General features: G+C 42.2%; 1 protein-coding gene across 1 annotated transcript in view; it reads left to right on the forward strand.

The window, feature by feature from the left end:
- Nucleotides 1-4,937, forward strand: part of LOC119334074 — a 9,538-nt gene extending 4,601 nt beyond the window's left edge. The window contains 16 exon segments of the mRNA XM_037606738.1: nucleotides 58-189; nucleotides 279-427; nucleotides 510-596; nucleotides 706-838; nucleotides 1,401-1,832; nucleotides 2,307-2,371; nucleotides 2,458-2,512; nucleotides 2,660-2,699; nucleotides 2,816-2,903; nucleotides 2,906-3,137; nucleotides 3,221-3,352; nucleotides 3,501-3,646; nucleotides 3,819-3,890; nucleotides 4,047-4,135; nucleotides 4,221-4,367; nucleotides 4,492-4,937. Of these exon segments, the coding sequence (XP_037462635.1) occupies nucleotides 58-189; nucleotides 279-427; nucleotides 510-596; nucleotides 706-838; nucleotides 1,401-1,832; nucleotides 2,307-2,371; nucleotides 2,458-2,512; nucleotides 2,660-2,699; nucleotides 2,816-2,903; nucleotides 2,906-3,137; nucleotides 3,221-3,352; nucleotides 3,501-3,646; nucleotides 3,819-3,890; nucleotides 4,047-4,135; nucleotides 4,221-4,279 (1,911 nt within the window). The 3' untranslated portion in view covers nucleotides 4,280-4,367; nucleotides 4,492-4,937.
- Nucleotides 4,938-22,872: the final 17,935 nt, after the last annotated feature.

The following is a 22,872-nucleotide window of genomic DNA, read 5'->3' on the forward strand; positions in this document are numbered from 1 at the left end:
GAAGACAAGTATTGCTGGTTGACCTTTGATTTTCTTTGATTCTGATCCCCTATATAGGTTTGGAGTCTTGATTCTCCCGAATTTATATACACTCTAGTAGGGCATTCGAGCATAGTGAATTGCCTGGATTTCTTCACATGTGATGATCAGGAGTATTTGGTTACTGGCTCACGTGATCAGACTGCAAAGGTCTGCTATTCACATGGAATAACAAACTAATGTAGGACGTGTACATATAGAGAGTGATCATAATACATCCTTTGTTTTGTTGAAATCAGATATGGGATCTGCGGAAGATGATGTGTATACATACACTTGAGGCTTTCGTATCTCCAGTAATGTCTCTCTTGTACCAACCCGATCTTCAGATTCTAATTACAGGTTCAAAAGATGGCGCTATTTATTTGTGGAGCACCACAAACTGCGGGTAATACAATATTCCACTGAATGTACTCAATCATACATGGATTTCCACTCTACTTGCTGACAAACGAAATTCCCATGCATAGGAATTATTCATGCCCCCCGACTCTTAATAGAGTCATCAAGATTGGTTGTGTTGGAGCTGTCTACCATATCGCATGTGTGATGGGAGGGTATATTTTCATGCTTTTGTTTTATTGCTAACAGCATATATTCTTAGCTGTACAGCCATGCTTCGTATTTTGTCATGCCAGACTTGTAATGTTATATGGGTATATGTAGGCTTGTGATTGGAAAAGAAAATGCAGTGGCAATTATGGATATCGATGATGTGAATTATCAGGAGCAACCAACTGATAAAAGTGAGCAGCAATTAAGTGCATGCACGACACACCATGCCGGAGACATGTCTAAGGTGACTTCATTAATTTTGTTTAGATGGAAGTGTGTCAAACGAGGGCAGCATTCTTGTACTCGGGAGCATGAAACATTGAACTAAAAAATAGTAAAAAAGTTTACGAAGTGTGATTGTTTTAACAACATGTTCATGTCTTGAACATGCGTGCAAATTTTTGTAGGGAAAAGACATGTGTTGTGTGCTGGGCAGAAGACTGTAAGTGCTAAAAGGTAGTCAAGACTTTTTAAAAATGTGTTAACTTTTTTAATTTTACTTTTGACCCTGGAGCATGTAAGGTCTGGTACAAAACTGAATTTCCATTAACTTAATGGTGTCTTTTGTATGGTGTTTAAAATATGGGAAGTTGAGAGCTCACATACCAGGTTGACTTTTCTAGTCAGTTGTAGTTTTTTTTTTCTTTGAGGGGTAGTTCAGTTGTAGTTAGTCCTTTCAAGTTTCAAGAATGCAGATCGATATCTCATATTAAATGTAAAATCCATGTTGATGTAATAATCATCTTTTAATTAGTTCACGCCAGTGTGTGAAACCTTACCTATCCAATGTTTCATCTATTTAGCAGGAAAAGGCAGGGTCCATCAGCAAGCTACTTGATGTCCACCCGCTGGAACTCCGCTTCCCCTATTGTCCCGATGAGCCTATCCCTTGCTCACTGCACCTAACAAACAACACAGATGAAAATGTGGCATTTAGACTTGTAGACAAGAGTGGCAAGTCCCCATGGTGCTTCGCAAAGTTGCCGTTGTGCGGCATTGTACCTCACGGATCCACTTACACTTTGACTGTGACAATGAAGGAGGAGATGAAGCTAAAGGAAGAGACAGACTTTGATCTCGTTATTCAGAGCAGTTTATTGGGAGATAAGTACATCGAGGTATTCAATGACCAATCTGAGTCTGATACATTTTTCAAAGAAGCCAAACAGTTTGGGAATATGGTGCATGAAGTGACACTGAAAGCTGTTTATGTGCAGTACGGAGAGATCACATCTGAGGTGCGTTGGTTTTGAACACTGATTTTGTTATTTTTGGTGATGGCTCCTAGAATGTTATTTGTGGACGAAAATTTGCAAGAAGCTAAAACTCTTGATCACGTTTGACGTCCAACAATTTAGATTTTTTTTTCTGAATTTACTGTTCATGGAGGGTGTAGAAAATCCACTATCTAACAGAAAAGAGTTGGAGAGGTAAGCATTTGACATAGTACAACATGAGTGGTTCACATAGTTGCCGACTATGTACAATAGAACGGCCACGCTGCCCAGTGTATAAAGATTGTTGAATAGTTATTCTGCAGAATAGCTATACATATAATGTACACTAACTCGATCAGCACTTCTGTTTCTCCATCTCTTGACTTCAATAAATTTGCTTGCCTGCTGGCGATTAGAACAACAATGCACCAGCCACCTTGGTCAACTTAATTTCAGCTATTGTTTCTGAGTTTGACTGGTGTTTTGTTGGATCAGAATATATCTGTGAAGTACAATCCTGACTCTTTGTGGTCCCTGGATGCACATCCAACAGAACCTTGGTGGGTGCATATATTTTCATTCTTTTGTTCAAGTGAATGTGTTGGATGTTATTATACCCTACACTAAAATTTATGTTGTCACGAAGGATTTTAACAGGTCATAATAGTGGATATGCTAGCATATGGAACAATGAGATGAAGGCAAGCTAATGCAATCTCTACATATTTATAATTATGTTAATATTTCGTCTATATATACTGCTGCTCAATGTATATATGTTGAGAAGTGAAGAATTACGCATTGGCCTTTTCTGTTGAACTAACAAAGCCATTTTCTACGGCATGCAGTTCCTGATTAATTCGTTTAAAGTCTCAGATCAGGATGCAGGTATTCTTTCTGACTCATAACTAGGATTAATAGTTAAGCACAACTTGCATCCTCATATACTCATATAAATATACACTGCCATCGAGTACTAATTAAATTGACCACTGTAATTTCAGTAAGCTGCGTCAAATTTATTGCAAGAAGGCAACTGATTGTAGCTATACAGATCGTGCTCACCTCCATGTGTATGACTGTTCATGTGTAACAAAAATCGAAAAGATCTGTTTTGAACGTGGTGATTACGGGACCAGTACACTACTAGCTGTTCATCCGATCCTACCATATGTGTTGGCATCAGGTTTAATGCTTTTAAACTGGGACCTGAGCTGGAAGACCACACGAATATTTGAGTCTGAGGCTGTCACAGCAGAGGCAGTTGCGTTCAACACAAGGGACACCAACAGTTTTGCGAGTGGGTCTTATGATGGCGAAGTACAGGTATTTTTCCTTTTGCTAACTAAACTTTTGCGTTATGAAGGTAAGTTGTCTACTAGATTGAGTCCTTGTATATGCTTGTTCAGGTTTGGAGGTTCGATTCCTCCGACCCGGAATATTCTTTGCTTGGACATTTGAAGAAGGTGACATGCCTTGATTTTGTCACATGTGGAGATCAACAGTATTTGATCAGTGGATCTTATGACGCCACTGTCAAGGTAGATCTGCCATTGTCATCAAATACTACATTAGCTAATTAATACAGTATGTGCATCGCTTAATGCTAGTAGCAGAGGCCAGGACGATACTCCTTTTCGGAAAATAAATAATGCTGAAGTCCATACACTGTTTTTTTTTTCAAATCAGATCTGGGACTTGCAGAAAAGGGAGTGCATTTGTACGCTGGAAGCTATGTCGCCAGTTCATTGTGTCCTTGCCCATCCAAACCTTCCAGTTATAATTACAGGAACAGAACATGGCATCATTCATCTGTGGAACTCCACTGATTTCAGGTAATTACGAGTATCACGACATTGTGAATGCTTTTCCAACCTAGAACCCCACCCCATGTTGCTTCACATAAGCAATCAACTAATGATGTCATGGGTTGTGTTACTAAATCATAACATGTAGGTGCATATACGTATTCTTTTTATTTGTAACCGATTGCTCTATACCCGTCAGGCTAAAGAGAACCATTAGCTTAGGTGGCGGTGGACCTGTTATCACTCTCGGATGTTTGATGGGTTCACCAAGGTACCTATCCTTGTTTTTGTTTCATTTCCAGACTGACTAAGAGCTACATTCATGTATCATGCCGCAGATTTTAACATTCTTATCCAAAAAAAAACGTATTCCAATTGCCTATCATAGCAAACTAGAGATGAGTATCTTTGTGACTTTGTCTGACAAGGTTGTGATTGGACAAGAGAACGCATTTTTTGCCATGGATATCCACGATGACTGGGGCGGCCAACCCCAGGGGAGAGATAATTTCATTGGTAAATTTCAGTGATTTTGTGTTTGATCCCGGGTGTTTCTTCCTCAGATTGTTCATCCTAATTTACTAGACAACAATGGTCCTAGGTTTGCTTGGTTCCTCTCTGGAGGAAGGGTTGCATGCCAAGAGACATAGACAGTGGTGAGTCACACCGGCGGCTAACAATGCAGCCGCGCCGATTGGGAGACGGGCGACCTTTTTTCATTTTGATCGATGTGAAGATGGAGCTCCAGGTCTGGACACAAGTACCTCTTGATTACTCGAGTGTAAAATGTTTGCAACTTAATTGTTATTTTGATAAGTATTTGAGTACACCTACAGCTAAATCCTGGGTGATTGTGCTTCAACAATTTACAGTGTATGTATTCCCATCAACGAATAATCATGGATGACCAGAGTAAGTATGTTAAGGGATTCTGTTGCTGACACACAAGAGAAGCGATGTGGCGCTTTTGATCTTCTAGTCCCCGACTCAAGACGCAAGTTCCCATTCGAGCTCCTGCGTCCATGCAAAGAAACTCATTGTGTAGGAACTCTGTATAGAACCGAGCTTTCCTCTCACATCCTCGGTCGGGAACAGACATGTCACACTTGGTTGACAGTTACCATCTACATTATGTTATCATGCTTATTGTAATGCTTTGTTTGTTATGAACTTATAATACCTCAAGAGCGTGTTGGATAGCGATCTTTGGGTGGAGTATTAATTTTAGATGTAGTTGGATTAACGGTCTACACATCATGGACGTAATGTCTATACAAGATTGTGCTATGCATTTTATATAGAGTTTTCATGTGCTTCATGATTATACTAGTAGAATTTTTATATTATAGAATTTAGCTTGTATATTCCAATGATAAGCTTTCTCAAATGCTCTAGGTCTTTGTGAGCAACCAAGTTGGGTGCACACTCACTAGTTCACTTAGAGAGCTTTCATACACGCATAGCTCTAGTGCATTTGTTGCATGTCAATCCCTATTCCTTTCATTGATATCGACTATAATGTCTCTCCATTGCCTAATGGTCACTTTTTAATTGGTGTGAGACTTTATTTTTTTCGTTTGACTTCTCAATTAAACCTCCATCATCATTCTCTTTTTTCAATTTATTAGTGTGAAGATCAAAGTTTGTGTTTTGGGCACCGCATGAAGTGCTAAGTAGTTCAAAAGGGAGATTCATGTGATTGGTTACTTGACCAAAACTCTCGTCGTGTTATGATAAAATATTTTGATTTGATAAAACCATGAGCATCTCAGGCCATGATACACTTGGCACCTTTCTAAACCTTCTAGTGTTGGTGGTCATGACAAGAAAGCATTGATCCATGAAAAGCGAGAGGTGATTTTACTTGCATGTTTTAATGTTACTTGCTTATCATCAATTATAAACAGTTGCCTTGAATCACTTTTATCTTGAGTTCACAATATTTTACATCATTTCGTCAAGATTATGTTAGGTAAATTCGACATAAAAAATATATTTGTTTTATCATCTATCTACTCTAGGACGAGCAAAGGTTAAGCTTGGGGATGTTGATACGTCTCAAACATATTTATATTATTTTTTATTGTTTCATGTTATTATCATATCATTTTTAGATATTTTTATAGTAATTTTATTGATTTAAATAAAATCCTTCAAGTAAGTTGTCATTGGTGTAGGCAATAAAAATTGCTCCTAAATATGTATTATCTTTTATTAGAAGGAAAAACAAGCTTTGTACGATCTTATGGTGGTAACGCAATAAAAGCGACGGATTGCTCGATAAAGGTTCCTATCATAGGGGGCAATATAAAGTGACATTCCTTTTGCATTAGGAGTTTGCACACCCAACAATCAAAAGTGCACATCTGCTTCCCAATGCGAAGGGCCTATCTCTCAGTGTTTAATTTTTACTTTCATACAAGAGTAAAAAATATTTGCTCCTATTCCAATCTCAATTATTCTCCACTCAGCAAGCATCATGTGGTAGGAATGATCCAGACATATATATCTAGTTATATATTTGTAATCATGAGTTATTATTGTTGACAGTATCCCCGAGATAAGTAAGTTCGGAGGTGAAATATTAAGCCCCCATCTTCCTTTGTGTTTGATTGAAATTGTTTGTTCTAAAAATATGCTTTGAGTGCTAACAATCATGGAAGACTATATGATGGTTGAGTATGTGAAGTTTACTAAATCAAAAGCTCTTACATAAACCCTTCCTGAAAATATGATGAATTGCAATTGCATTGATGACTGAGAACATAGTTTATTAGTTTCCAACAAAGTTTATTGCTTACACCCTTTAGCTTGTGAATGAATTGTTACTTAATCATGAGAAGTTTTATGATTGTTAATTGATGTTATAATAATGATCATGATGCTATTGTGTCCATATTTTCTTTTATAGACACCTCTCTCACTGTAAACCTGTGGACATGATTATCGAGCTCAGTATTCGCTTTAGGACAAGCGGAGTCTAAACTTGGGGAGTATTATGCATCATGTTTTCCTACTATTATTTTTATTGTTTTAAAGTTATATTTCACTTTTTATGCAATTTTAATGTCCTTTCTCTCTTAAAATTGCAAGTTACATCACAAAACCGAGATTGCCAGCAACTAAAATTCTGGACCTAAAAGAGCTACAATAGAAATAGCTATTCTCCGGAGCTCCAAATGACCTGAAAATTTACGAAGATTTATTTTGGAATATATAAAAAATACTGAAAGAAAGAGATACCAGATAGGACCCTCCATGGGGCAGCAAGCTAAAGTGGCGCACCCTCCCCCCGGGGCGTGCCATGTGAGCTTGTGGGGCCTGTACACTGATGCCCATCTTCCGCTATATGAAACCATTTACCCTGAAAATATCAGGAGAAGACTTTCGGGGCGAAGCTCCGCCATCTCAAGGCATAACCTGGGCAGGAGCACTTTTGCTCTCTAGCGGAGCGATTCCGCTGGTGATACTTCCCTTTAGGAGGGGGAAATCAAAGCCATTGCCATCACCAACACTCCTCTCATTGTGGTAGGACTCATCTCCATCAACATCTTCACCAGCACCATCTCATCTCCAACCCCTAGTTCATCTCTTGTACCCAATCTTTGTCTCGAACCTCATATTGGTACATGTGGGTTGCTAATAGTGTTGATTACATCTTGTAGTTGATGCTAGTTGGTTTACTTGGTGGAAGATTATATGTTCAAATTGTTAACTACAAATTTATATCCTCTGATCATGACATTAATATGATTTGTGAGTAGTTCCTTTTGTTCTTGACGACATGGGAGAAGTCTTGTTATAAGTAATCATGTGAAGTTGATTTTGTTCAATGTATTGATGATGTGTTGTGTTGTTCTTCCTCTAGTGGTGTCGCGTGAATGTTGACTACATGACACATTATCATGTTTGGTCCTAGGGGAAGGCATTGTGGAATTAGTTTGTAGATTATGGTTTGCGGGAGTGAAAGAAATCTAAACCCCAGTTTATGAGATGTCCTGTAAGGGGCTGTTTTGGATCCACATGTTTAATGTTATGATTAGATTTATATTAATTATTCTCTTGTAGTTGCAGATGCTTGCGATAGGGGGTAATCATAAGTAGGTTGTTTGTTCCAGTAAGAACAACACCTTAGCTCCGGTCTACCCACATATTAACTTATCAAAGCAGTGAACGCGAGTCTATGAATCATGGTGGAAGTAACTAGACGAAATTCCCTTGTGTCCTCGAGAACATTTTAATCACTATGAAATGTACTTCCATCTTATCCTTTGCAATAAAAAGGATCGAGCCACTTTGCTTCCTCGTCTTATCCTTTGGTTACTTGTTATGAATTATACCACTATCAAACTATCTATCACACAACCGTCTTACAACACTTGCAGAGAATATCTTACTGAAAACCGCTATTGATTCCTTCTGCTCCTTGTTGGGTTCGGCACTCTTACTTAACGAAAGGACTACTATTGATCCCCTATAATTGTGGGCCATCACAGGCGAGGAATCAGCGGAAAGTACAAATACAACCTTTTGAGGATCCTTCTTTCCAGGCTTCAATTAGGGTTCCTTGCAATTTGGACACTTTGTTTTGTGCTCATACTCATTTCGATATATTATGCCATCATTTATGCATGTGTGGTATCTTACATGCAACAAATCAAGAGGGCACACGATCTTCTTCGCCTCATCAACACTACGAGGCAACAAATTCCCCTTGGAAAAAACTTTGTGTAAATATTCCAATGCAGCATCCAGGCTTGCGTCCGTTCTCTTGAATTTTGCCTTGATGTCTAGAGGTTTGACATGACGTGCAGGCAGGCGGGCTTGGGGTCGCAACCTTCATACAGTGGTGTTTTGGCGTATATTTCTAGTTGCCCCAACTTGAGAGCCCCTTTAATAGCAACTCTCTCGTTTGTCGTCTTCTTCCGGAGTAGATCTTTGACATGAGGGTCCTGCAGCATTGCAACCAATGACATCTCCTATGTGAAAGCATGATCATTTCCAGCCTGATGATCCTCTTCATGTTCAGGTGTCATTTTCATCATTTTCTACTCCCTGCATCTGTTTATTGCTTCCTCCTTCCGATGCCTCTCCTCCATCAAATGGGTCTTCCGCTTGTACATGACTCGCCGCTTCTTCATCATTGCTAACACCATCCTCCTCCTCCTCACCATGCTTTGTCCACCGTGTATAACCTAGAATAAAATCATGATGGGGCAAGTGCACCATCACGCTGCCTTCGAATGGGTTGTGGAAAACTCCATTTTTGCACTTCTTACATGGACATAATATCTGCACGTCGCCCTTTTGTATCATATTTCCCACCGTGAAATTGAGGAAGCCATTCACACTTTGATCCATATTGAATCTTTCCATAGATCAAGCAGCCCACAAAGGGTATAAGTAGAGAAGAATTATATATATTACCAATGAGGTCATAAAAAATTTGATGTGACCTTTGGTAAAAGTGAGACATATTGAGTGGCAAAAATTTGACGAAACGGAAATGAATCAATGTTTCGCTAAAAACACCCGCAACTCTCTAGACATTCCCTGCAATAAGAAACATAGCGTGAGCAACACAATGCAATTTATATAGCAATCACACACATATCCATCACACATGCATCCACACCATCATGCATATATTTAACGAGAAGTTTGTTATATTTACCTAAAGAGAGACGAGAAGATTATCTCGAGCTAGTCGTTGATCAATCGCGCGGCCGGCCGACGCGTATGTAGGTTGGCGGGCACCATTAATGGAGAGTGGTGGAAAGTGTAATGCAAGTGTGTGAGTGGGTGGAGGAGAGAGTTAGCTTAGGGGAGTGTGTGTGTGTGTGAAGGCTAAGAAGCTTAATTAATGCATCACCTAGGTAAATCTAACTATCTAATTAGAATCATGAGAAAGAATTTGTTGTTTTCTCAAAAACAAGAGAAGAGAGAAGGAGGAAAGGAAGAGAGATAGCTAGATAGAGATGAATAAGCTAGGTTCACATGTGAATAGTGTTGTGACGTAATTAGTGGCATCCCGGACGTAACCAACGCCACCACTACTACATATATTTGTGGTGTGCGACGTTAGCCACGCTGGTGTTATGTGGGTCGGATAAAGGGCCCTGCTACTTGTGAGCTGCGTTGGGATTTTCTCGAAGAGGAGATGATGATGTAGTACAATAGAGATAAATATTCCACTCAGTTAAGAACCAAGGTTATCAATCCAGTAGGAGAACCACGCAACACCTCGTTAGTAATATCTGCACACAAAATAATAAATACTTGCGCCCTACGCGAACAAGGGAATGCCAATCTCTCGGCGGTTATCTGCAAAGATTAAATTTTGTAGTGATAGATAGATAAATAAAACACAAAATAAATAAAGTACAAAATTACAGCAATGTATTTTGGGATTTTAATATATGATAAAAGTAGACATAGGGGTCATAGTTTTCATCAGAGGCTTCTCTCTTGTAAATAGCATACGGTGGGTAAACAAATTACTGTTGGGCAATTGATAGAAAAGCGAATAATCATGATGATATCCAAGGCAATGATCATGTATATAGGCATCACGTCCGAAACACGTAGACCGACTCCTGCCTGCATCTACTGCTATTACTCCACACATCAACCGCTATCTAGCATGCATCTAGAGTATTAAGTTCATAAAGAATGGAGTAACACCTTAAGTAAGATGACATGATGTAGACAAAGTAAATTCACGCATGAATAAACCACATCTTTTTATCCTTAATGACAACGATACAAATATGTGTCATGTCCCTTTCTGTCATTGGGATTGAGCACCGCAAGATCGAACCCATCACAAAGCACCCCTCCCATTGCAAGAAAATTCAATCTAGTTGGCCAAAGCAAATCAATAGATCTGAGAGAAATACAAAGCTATAATAATCATGCATAAAAGAGTTCAAAGAAGACTCAAATGATATTTATGGATAATCTAATCATAAACTCATAATTCATCAGATCCCAACAAACACACCGTAAAAAGTGATTACATCAAATAGAACTCCAAAAACATCGAGGAGAACATTGTATTGAAGATCAAAGAGAGAGAAGAAGCCATCTATCTACTACCTATGGACCCATAGGTGTGTGGTAAACTACTCACACATCATCGAAAGGGCATCAAGGTCGATGTAGAGCCCCTTCGTAGTTGATTCCTCCTCCGGCAGAGTGCCGGAAAAGGCCTCTAGATGGGATCTCTGAAGAACAAAAGCTTGCGACGGCAGAAAAAGTATTTCGGGTGGCTTCCTGTTAGTTTCCCGATTTTAGAGAATTTATAGAGGCGGAATTAGGTCAAATGGGTGAACACGGGCCCCACCAGCCACCACGACGCGCCCTGGTGCCTCGTGGGCCCCTCCTTCATTTTCTAGCTCTCTCCCGAAGCTTCCAGGGTCTCTTTTTTCAGAAAAAGATCTCCAAAAGTTTTGCGGCATTCAGACTTCGTTTGATATTGATATTCTGGAAAACCAAAAACAAGCAAAAAACAACAACTAGCTTTGGGCACTAAGTTAATAAGTTAGTCCAAAAAATGATATATAAATGCTTGTAATTGCATATAAAACATCCAAGATTGATACTATAATAGCATGAAACAATCAAAAATTATAGGTACACTTGAGAGTATCACGCCTCGAAAGTGGACCCACAAAATATATATTAGTGGCGTCATGAAAATTACCACGCCATAGCTATTAGCTTTAGTGCTGGCATTGCATGGTTTCATGACGCCGCCACTAAGTTATGCCTGGTTAGAATGTTAGGTCCCACTGTTGGGGAACGTAGCAGAATTTTAAAATTTTCTACGCATCACCAAGATCAATCTATGGAGTCATCTAGCAACAAGGGAGAGGGGAATGCATCTACATACCCTTGTAGATCGCGAGCGGAAGCGTTCAAGAGAACGGGGTTGATGGAGTTGTACTCGTCGTGATCCAAATCACCGATGACCTAGCGCCGAACGGACGGCACCTCCGCGTTCAACACACGTACGGTTGGGAAGACGTCTCCTCCAACTTGATCCAACAAGGGAGAAGGAGAGGTTGATGGAGATCCAGCAGCACGATGGCGTGGTGGTGGAAGCAACGGTGATCTCGGCAGGGCTTCACCAAGCTCAGGGAAAGGGAGAGGTGTCACGGGAGGGAGAGGGAGGCGCCAGGGGCTAGGGTGCGGCTGCCCTCCCTCCCCCCCACTATATATAGGACCCCTAGGGGGACGCCGGCCCTAGGAGATGGGATCTCCAAGGGGGGGTGGCAGCCAAGGGGGTGGCTTGCCCCCCAAGCCAAGTGGGGCGCCCCCCCACCCCTAGGGTTTCCAACCCTAGGCGTAGGGGGAAGCCCATGGGGGCGCACCAGCCCACCAGGGGCTGGTTCCCCTCCCACTTCAGCCCATGGGGCTCTCCGGGATAGGTGGCCCCACCCGGTGGACCCCCGGGACCCTTCCGGTGGTCCCGGTACAATACCGATTACCCCGGAAACTTTCCCGATGGCCGAAACTTGACTTCCTATATATAAATCTTCACCTCTGGAACATTCCGGAACTCCTCGTGACATCCGGGATCTCATCCGGGACTCCGAACAACTTTTGGGTTACCGTATACTAATATCTCAACAACCCTAGCGTCACCGAACCTTAAGTGTGTAGACCCTACGGGTTCGGGAGACACACAGACATGACCGAGACGACTCTCCAGTCAATAACCAACAGCGGGATATGGATACCCATGTTGGCTCCCACATGCTCCTCGATGATCTCATCGGATGAACCACGATGTCGAGGATTCAATCAATCCCGTATACAATTCCCTTTGTCAATCGGTACGTTACTTGCCCGAGACTCGATCGTCGGTATCCCAATACCTCGTTCAATCTCGTTACCGGCAAGTCACTTTACTCATACCATAATGCATGATCCCGTGATCAACCACTTGGTCACATTGAGCTCATTATGATGATGCATTACCGAGTGGGCCCAGAGATACCTCTCTGTGATACGTAGTGACAAATCCCAGTCTCGATTCGTGCCAACCCAACAGACACTTTCGGAGATACCCGTAGTGCACCTTTATAGTCACCCAGTTACGTTGTGATGTTTGGCACACCCAAAGCACTCCTACGGTATCCGGGAGTTGCACAATCTCATGGCCTAAGGAAATGATACTTGACATTCGGAAAAGCTATAGCAAACGAACTACACGATCTTTGAGCTATGCTTAGGATTGGGTCTTGTCCATCACATCATTCTCCTAATGATGTGATCTCGTTATCAATGACATCCAATGTCCATAGTCAGGAAACCATGACTATCTTTTGATCAACGAGCTAGTCAACTAGAGGCTCACTAGGGACGTGTTGTGGTCTATGTATTCACACATGTATTATGATTTCCGGATAACACAATTATAGCACGAACAATAGACAATTATCACGAACAAGGAAATATAATAATAACCATTTTATTATTGCCTCTAGGGCATATTTCCAACAGTCTCCCACTTGCACTAGAGTCAATAATCTAGTTACATTATGATGAATCGAACACCCATAGAGTCCTGGTGTTGATCATGTTTTGCTCTAGGGAGAGGTTTAGTCAACGGATCTGCCACATTCAGGTCCGTATGTACTTTACAAATATCTATGTCTCCATTTTGAACACTTTCACGAATGGAATTGAAGCGACGCTTGATATGTCTGGTCTTCCTGTGAAACCTGGGCTCCTTGGCAAGGGCAATAGCTCCAGTGTTGTCACAGAAGAGAGTCATCGGGCCCAACGCATTGGGAATGACTCCTAGGTCGGTAATGAACTCCTTCACCCAGATTGCTTCTTGTGCTGCCTCCGAGGTTGCCATGTACTCCGCTTCACATGTAGATCCCGCCACAACGCTTTGCTTGCAACTGCACCAACTTACTGCCCCACCATTCAAAATATACACGTATCCGGTTTGTGACTTAGAGTCATCTAGATCTGTGTCGAAGCTAGCATCGACGAAATCCTTTACGACGAGCTCTTCGTCACCTCCATAAACGAGAAACATATCCTTAGTCCTCTTCAGGTACTTCAGGATATTCTTGACCGCTATCCAGTGTTCCATGTCGAGATTACTTTGGTACCTTCCTACCAAACTTACGGCAAGGTTTACATCAGGTCTGGTACACAGCATAGCATACATGATAGACCCTATGGCCGAGGCATAGGGGACGACACTCACCTTTTCTCTATCTTCTGTCGTGGTCGGGCATTGAGCCGTGCTCAATCTCGTACCTTGCAACACAGGCAAGAACCCCTTCTTTGACTGATCCATATTGAACTTCTTCAATATCTTGTCAAGGTACGTACTCTGTGAAAGACCAATGAGGCGTCTCGATCTATCTCTATAGATCTTGATGCCTAATATGTAAGCAGCTTCCAAGATCCTTCATTGAAAAACACTTGTTCAAGTAGACCTTTATGCTTTCTAAGAATTCTATATCATTTCCCATCAACAGTATGTCATCCACATACAATATGAGAAATGCTACAGAGCTCCCACTCACTTTCTTGTAAATGCAGGCTTCTCCATAAGTCTGCGCAAACCCAAACGCTTTGATCATCTCATCAAAACGAATGTCCCAACTCCGAGATGCTTGCACCAGCCATAGATTGAGCGTTGGAGCTTGCACACCTTGTTAGCATTCTTAGGATCGACAAAACCTTCCGGCTGCATCATATACAATTCTTCCTTAAGGGAACCATTAAGGAATGTCGTTTTGACGTCCATTTGCCATATCTCATAATCATAGAATGCGGCAATTGCTAACATGATTCGGACGGACTTCAGCTTCGCTACGGGTGAGAAAGTCTCATCGTAGTCAACCCCTTGAACTTGTCGATAACCCTTAGTGACAAGCCGAGCTTTATAGATGGTTACATTACCATCCGCGTCTATCTTCTTCTTAAAGATCCATTTATTTTCTATGGCTCGCCGATCATCGGGCAAGTCAGTCAAAGTCCATACTTCGTTTTCATACATGGATCCTATCTTGGATTTCATGGCTTCCAGCCATTTGTCGGAATCTGGGCCTGCCATCACTTCCTCATAGTTCGAAGGTTCACCGTTGTCTAACAACATGATTTCCAAGACAGGGTTGCCGTACCACTCTGGTGCGGAACGTGTCCTTGTGGACCTACGAAGTTCGGTAGCAACTTGATCTGAAGTTTCATGATCATCATCATTAACTTCCTCTCTAGTCGGTGTAGGCACCTCAGGAACATTTTCTTGAGTTGCGCCACTTTCCGGTTCAAGAGGTAATACTTCATCAAGTTCTACTTTCCTCCCACTTACTTCTTTCGAGAGAAACTCTTTCTCTAAAAAGGATCCATTCTTGGCAACAAAGATCTTGCCTTCGGATCTGAGGTAGAAGGTATACCCAATAGTTTCTTTAGGATATCCTATGAAGACGCATTTTTCCGACTTGGGTTCGAGCTTTTCAAGTTGAAGTTTCTTGACATAAGCATCGCACCCCCAAACTTTTAGAAACAACAGCTTAGGTTTCTTTCCAAACCATAATTCATACGGTGTCGTCTCAACGGATTTCGACGGAGCCCTATTTAAAGTGAATGCGGCAGTCTCTAAAGCATAGCCCCAAAATGACAACGGTAGATCGGTAAGAGACATCATAGATCGCACCATATCCAATAGAGTGCGATTACGACGTTCGGACACACCATTATGCTGAGGTATTCCAGGCGGCGTGACTTGTGAAACTATTCCACATTTCCTTAAGTGCGTGCCAAATTCGTGACGCAAGTATTCCCCCCACGATCTGATCGCAAGAACTTGATTTTCCCGTCACATTGATTTTCAACCTCACTCTAAAATTCCTTTAACTTTTCAAAGGTCTCAGACTTGTATTTCATTAAGTAGACATACCCATATCTACTCAAGTCATCAGTGAGGGTGAGAACATAACGATAGCCACCGCGAGCCTCAACACTCATTGGACCGCACACATCAGTATGTATGATTTCCAATAAGTTGGTTGCTCGCTCCATTGTTCCTGAGAACGGAGTCTTGGTCATTTTACCCATGAGGCATGGTTCGCACATGTCAAATGATTTGTAATCAAGAGATTCTAAAAGTCCATCTGCATGGAGCTTCTTCATGCGTTTGACACCTATGTGACCAAGGCGGCAGTGCCACAAGTATGTGGGACTATCATTATCAACCTTACATCTTGTGGTATTCACACACTATGAATATGTGTAACATTACGCTCGAGATTCATTAAGAATAAACCATTCACAAGCAGGGCATGACCATAAAACATATCTCTCATATAAATGGAACAACCATTATTCTCGGATTTAAATGAGTAGCCATCTCGAATTAAACGAGATCCTGATACAATGTTCATGCTCAAAGCTGGCACTAAATAACAATTATTGAGGTTCAAAACTAATCCCGTAGGTAAATGTAGAGGCAGCGTGCCGACGGCGATCACATCGACCTCGGAACCATTCCCGACGCGCATCGTCACCTCGTCCTTCGCCAGTCTCCGCTTATTCCACAGCTCCTGCTTTGAGTTACAAATGTGAGCAACCGCACCGGTATCAAATACCCAGGAGCTACTACGAGTACTGGTAAGGTACACATCAATTACATGTATATCACATATACCTTTAGTGTTGTCGGCCTTCTTGTCCGCTAAGTATTTGGGGCAGTTCCGCTTCCAGTGACCACTTTCCTTGCAATAAAAACACTCAGTCTCGGGCTTGGGTCCATTCTTTGGCTTCTTCTCGGCAGCTTGCTTACCGGGCACGGCAACCCCCTTGCCGTCCTTCTTGAAGTTCTTCTTACCCTTGCCTTTCTTAAACTTAGTGGTTTTATTCACCATCAACACTTGATGTTCCTTTTTGATCTCCACCTCCGCTGATTTCAGCATTGAATATACCTCAGGAATGGTATTTTACATCCCCTGCATATTGAAGTTCATCACAAAGCTCTTGTAGCTCGGTGGAAGCGACTGAAGGATTCTGTCAATGACCGCGTCATCCAGGAGATTAACTCCCAGCTGAGTCAAGCGGTTATGCAACCCAGACATTTTGAGTATGTGCTCACTGACAGAACTATTTTCCTCCATCTTACAACTGAAGAACTTGTCGGAGACTTCATATCTCTTGATCCAGGCATGAGCTTGGAAAACCATTTTCAGCTCTTCGAACATCTCATATGCTCCATATTGCTCAAAACGCTTTTGGAGCCCCGGTTCTAAGCTGTAAAGCATACCACACTAAACGAGGGAATAATCATCAGCACGTGACCGCCAAGCGTTCATAACGTCTTGGTTCTCTGGGATGGGTGCGTCACCTAGCGGTGCTTCTAGGACATAATCTTTCTTGGCAGCTATGAGGATGATCCTCAGGTTCCGGACCCAGTCCGTATAGTTGCTGCCATCATCTTTCAGCTTGGTTTTCTCTAGGAACGCGTTGAAGTTGAGGGCAACATTAGCGTGGGCTATTTGATCTACAAGACATAATGTAAAGATTTTAGACTAAGTTCATGATAATTAAGTTCATCTAATCAAATTATTCAATGAACTCCCACTCAGATAGACATCCCTCTAGTCATCTAAGTGAAACATGATCCAAGTCAACTAGGTCGTGTCCGATCATCACGTGAGACGGACTAGTCAACATCGGTGAATATCTTCATGTTGATCGTATCTTCTATACGACTCATGCTCGACCTTTCGGTCTTCCGTGTTCCGAGGCCATGTCTGTACATGCTAGGCTCGTCAAGTAACCTAAGTGTATTGCGTGTGTAAATCTGGCTTACACCCGTTATATTCGAACGTTAGAATCTATCACACCCGATCATCACGTGGTGCTTTGAAACAACGAACCTTCGCAATGGTGCACAGTTAGGGGGAACACTTTCTTGAAATTATTACGAGGAATCATCTTATTTAAGCTATCGTCGTTCTAAGCAAATAAGATGTAAAACATGATAAACATCACATGCAATCAAATAGTGACATGATATGGCCAATATCATTTGCTCCTTTTGATCTCCATTTTCGGGGCTCCATGATCATCGTTGTCACCGGCATGACACCATGATCTCCATCATCATGATGTCCATCATCGTGTCTTATTGAAGTTGTCTCGTCATCTATTACTTCTACTACTATGGCTAACGCTTTAGCAATAAAGTAAAGTAATTACATAACGTTTATGTTGACACGCAGGTCATAAATAAATTAAGACAACTCCTATGGCTCCTGCCGGTTGTCATACTCATCGACATGCAAGTCGTGATTCCTATTACAAGAACATGATCAATCTCATACATCACATATATCATTCATCACATCCTTTTGGCCATATCACATCACACGGCACATGCTGCAAAAACAAGTTAGACGTCCTCTAATTGTTGTTGCAAGTTTTTTTACGTGGCTGCTATAGGTTTCTAGCAAGAACATTTCTTACCTACGCCAAAACCACAACGTGATATGCCAATTTCTATTTACCCTTCATAAGGACCCTTTTCATCGAATCCGATCCGACTAAAGTGGGAGAGACAGACACCCGCTAGCCACCTTATGCACCTAGTGCATATCAGTCGGTGGAACCAGTCTCACGTAAGCGTACGTGTAAGGTCGGTCCGGGCCGCTTCATCCCACGATGCCGCCGAATCAAGATAAGACTAGTAACGGCAAGTAAATTGACAATATCGACGCCCACAACTGCTTTGTGTTCTACTCGTGCATAGAAACTACACATAGACCTAGCTCATGATGCCACTGTTGGGGAATGTAGCAGAATTTTAAAATTTTCTACGCATCACCAAGATCAATCTATGGAGTCATCTAGCAACGAGGGAGAGTGGAGTGCATCTACATACCCTTGTAGATCGCGAGCGGAAGCGTTCAAGAGAACGGGGTTGATGGAGTCGTACTCGTCGTGATCCAAATCACCGATGACCTAGCGCCAAACGGACGGCACCTCCACGTTCAACACACGTACGGTTGGGAAGACGTCTCCTCCAACTTGATCCAGCAAGGGGGAAGGAGAGGTTGATGGAGATCCAGCAGCACGACGGCGTGGTGGTGGAAGCAACGGTGATCTCGGCAGGGCTTCGCCAAGCTCAGGGAGAGGGAGAGGTGTCACGGGAGGGAGAGGGAGGCGCCAGGGGCTAGGGTGCAGTTGCCCTCCCTCCCCACACTATACATAGGACCCCTAGGGGGGGCGCCGGCCCTAGGAGATGGGATCTCCAAGGGGGGGGGGGGCGGCCAAGGGGGTGGCTTGCCCCCCAAGCCAAGTGGAGCGCCCCACCCCTAGGGTTTCCAACCCTAGGCGCAGGGGAGGCCCATGGGGGGCGCACCAGCCCACCAGGGGCAGGTTACCCTCCCACTTCAGCCCATGGGGCCCTTCGGGATAGGTGGCCCCACCCGGTGGACCCCCGGGACCCTTCCGGTGGTCCCGGTACAATACCTATTACCCCCAAAACTTTCCCGATGGCCGAAACTTGACTTCCTATATATAAATCTTCACCTCCGGACCATTCCGGAACTCCTCGTGACGTCCGGGATCTCATCCGGGACTCCGAACAACTTTCGAGTTACCGTATACTAATATCTCAACAATCCTAGCGTCACCGAACCTTAAGTGTGTAGACCCTACGGGTTCGGGAGACACGCATACATGACCGAGACGACTCTCCGGTCAATAACCAACAGCGGGATCTGGATACCCATGTTGGCTCCCACATGCTCCTCGATGATCTCATCGGATGAACCACGATGTCGAGGATTCAATCAATCCCGTATACAATTCCCTTTGTCAATCGGTACGTTACTTGCCCGAGACTCGATCATCGGTATCCCAATACCTCGTTCAATCTCGTTACCGGCAAGTCACTTTACTCGTACCATAATGCATGATCCCGTGATCAACCACTTGGTCACATTGAGCTCATTATGATGATGCATTACCGAGTGGGCCCAGAGATACCTCTCCGTCATACGGAGTGACAAATCCCAGTCTCGATTCGTGCCAACCCAACAGACACTTTCGGAGATACCCGTAGTGCACCTTTATAGTCACCCAGTTATGTTGTGATGTTTGGCACACCCAAAGCACTCCTACGGTATCCGGGAGTTGCACAATCTCATGGTCTAAGGAAATGATACTTGACATTCGGAAAAGCTATAACAAACGAACTACACGATCTTTGAGCTATGCTTAGGATTGGGTTTTGTCCATCACATCATTCTCCTAATGATGTGATCCCGTTATCAATGACATCCAATATCCATAGTCAGGAAACCATGGCTATCTTTTGATCAACGAGCTAGTCAACTAGAGGCTCACTAGGGACGTGTTGTGGTCTATGTATTCACACATGTATTATGATTTCCGGATAACACAATTATAGCATGAACAATAGACAATTATCACGAACAAGGAAATATAATAATAACCATTTTATTATTGCCTCTAGGGCATATTTCCAACACCCACATACAAGTAGCATTCAATAGAAAATCAACGCCACCCCTAAAGGCATAGTGATGATGTACGAAATATGCGATGCCACCACTATATAAAAAAATAGTGTTGGCGTTGATTAAACATGACGCCACCAACTAAAGTTGTGGCTAGCCATTTCTCTATTAGTGAATTCACGATCTTGTGCATTCAACATACTCATATCATTAAAAAAACACTTACTTATCTCACTGTAAATCTTGCAAATGACCTACTATGATCGCTCGAAACTCTTTAGTGATTGCAACATGACCTTCCATTATATTTTTGTTCTCTTTTTCAATCGTGGACCATACAACGGCTGCAAGACCATCATCTTTTGATAATCTCCTAAGCCGATGAGAACTCATCGACTTTTATGGCTTCGTAGCAACGTGTGCGCATTGTGCTAGTTATTAACTTAACATTTGGAATAATGTGGAATTACACCGCTTAATTCCATGTCATATTTGACTGCACCTCTCTGTATGCCGCTCAATCACATTAGTTTACTTACCATGCATGACCCATGCCACCAAATTTATGATCAAAATTATAATCTTGGTGCTTCCCGTTTGCCCCATGTCATATGAGGTGAAATTGTGTCCCATTCTAACTTAAAACATACATAGCATCTATACATTATAAATTTTCAGCTCCGTGGGAGCACACGAGCACATACCTAGTACTTAAAAAAGTAGCGTTTCTTTTTGTGCCAGGCAAAACTCTCCGTCAACCGGTTCTCCCCCTTCCACCATGTCCAACCATTGGTTTTTTTATCCAATCATTTTTTCCCACCACGTCATATTTGATCGCACCTTCCCAACACGCCACTCAATCACATTAATCCTTTATTCTTAAATAATTGTAATCCACTATCTATTTTTCCTTTTCATGCAACTGTGCCACATCATCAAGTCAATGATGTAGTCATAAGTTACAATTTGTGCACTAATCTATACATGCAACCATGCATGTTTTTCCTCTTCATGCAACTATGCCACCTCATCAAGTCATGCATTGTGGTCACAAGTAACAATTGTGCACTAATCTATTCATGCAACCATGCCACCTCAGCAACCATGCATGTTAATTTGTTTCACTTACTTTTGTGCAGGCACTAAAATATTAACGTGCGGGAGAAGAGCGACCAACCAGCATGGCCACGTGGCGCATGCTGGTTGGCCGTGGTGAGAAACTTTGATGTTTTTGAGATTATTTTTGGAAGATGAAAGTGCGATTTTTTTATTTTGAGAAAAGCTTTTTTTGGAGATTAATTTTGAAAGTTGGAAGTGAGATTTTTTCCTTTTTCTTCTTGAGAATTTTTTTAGTTTTTTCTTTTTCTTTTTGAGATGGACGTGATGTCCACGTGTTGTGAGAAAGCTCTTTTTAATTTTGAGATGAAGATGAGTTTTTTTAAGAGGGAGAAATACACGCACAGCTTCCTCTCAAGAATCCTACAATGGCGAGCCCCAACCACTAGTAGATAGTCATGTTACACATTTTTGTAGCATGACCTACATATATTTGTATGTTGTACATTTGGAGCAAATATATGTAGGTCATGTTACACATTTTTCTTAAAAATAGCATCCCATTTGACTTCAATCCAATAGATTTATCTTTTTTATAAAACATTTTTTCACGTGCTTCATATATTTTATTTTTTCAAAATATATCATGAGAACATTCTTAAATTTAACTTTTTGCATTAGTGTTAGTTTCGTAACATTTATTTATGCATATGTTTACCAAGGTTCACACAGCAACGCGCGGGGCATCATCTAGTTTACATACCTTTTTGCAGCACTACATCAACTCTTTTTTTTTGCGGGGAGCACTACATCAACTCAATCTTAATTAACTTTATCTTTTGCAATAACTTGAAATTACGCCGCTTAATTTCATGCCATATTTGATTGCATCTTCCCGTACGCCATTTAGTCAAAATAAAAATCTAATCCTTGGTGCTTTCGCTTGCCCTATGCCATATAAGGTGTAATTACCTCCATCTAAAAAAAAGGTGTAATTACCTCTCCTTCTACCTTAACACAGACCTAGCATTTATATACACATTAAAAAAAATTGGCTTTCATGGCAACTCACGGACTCCCTCCGTTCCGATGAATAAGGCGTATTTTTTTCATTAAGATAAGAGTTTGACCAACAATTGCACTTTTAGCATTTCATTTATGTGATACAAAATCACTACCATAACAAAGTATCTTTTAAATATGAATCTGGTGGCACAAATTTCATGTCATATAATCTTGTATTTACAGAGTAATTATTAGTCAAATGCATGTCTTGACGAAACAAAATACGCCTTACTTTTCGGAACGGAGATAGTAGTATATATATATAATAAAAGAGAAAAAGGAAGAAGAAGAAACTATCATCTTGGGCCTCACCGAGTCGTGGGCCGGACCGACGCACCCACCACCACCACACCGGTCGCTGTCGCCGGGCGCGGCGGCGACCTCCCTCCCTCACTCCTCTCCTCCACCCTTTATCCTCTGACACACGAATCCACTCATGCGCACGCGAAATCCCCAAAACGCCGCCCCGCGCGGCGCCCCCGCAGCGCACCCGCCAGGGGCGTTCCCGTCATTCCACCCCACCCCGAGTTTTAGCTCCCCAGGCCCCCGACGCCAACCCCAGTCCCCAAACCGCCCGTGCCCTAGCCCATCTCGATCTCGCCGCCTCCGCCCCCCACCCCC

The sequence above is a fragment of the Triticum dicoccoides genome, chromosome 7A, assembly GCF_002162155.2.
Source record: "Triticum dicoccoides isolate Atlit2015 ecotype Zavitan chromosome 7A, WEW_v2.0, whole genome shotgun sequence".
In the NCBI taxonomy this organism is placed as follows: domain Eukaryota; kingdom Viridiplantae; phylum Streptophyta; class Magnoliopsida; order Poales; family Poaceae; genus Triticum; species Triticum dicoccoides.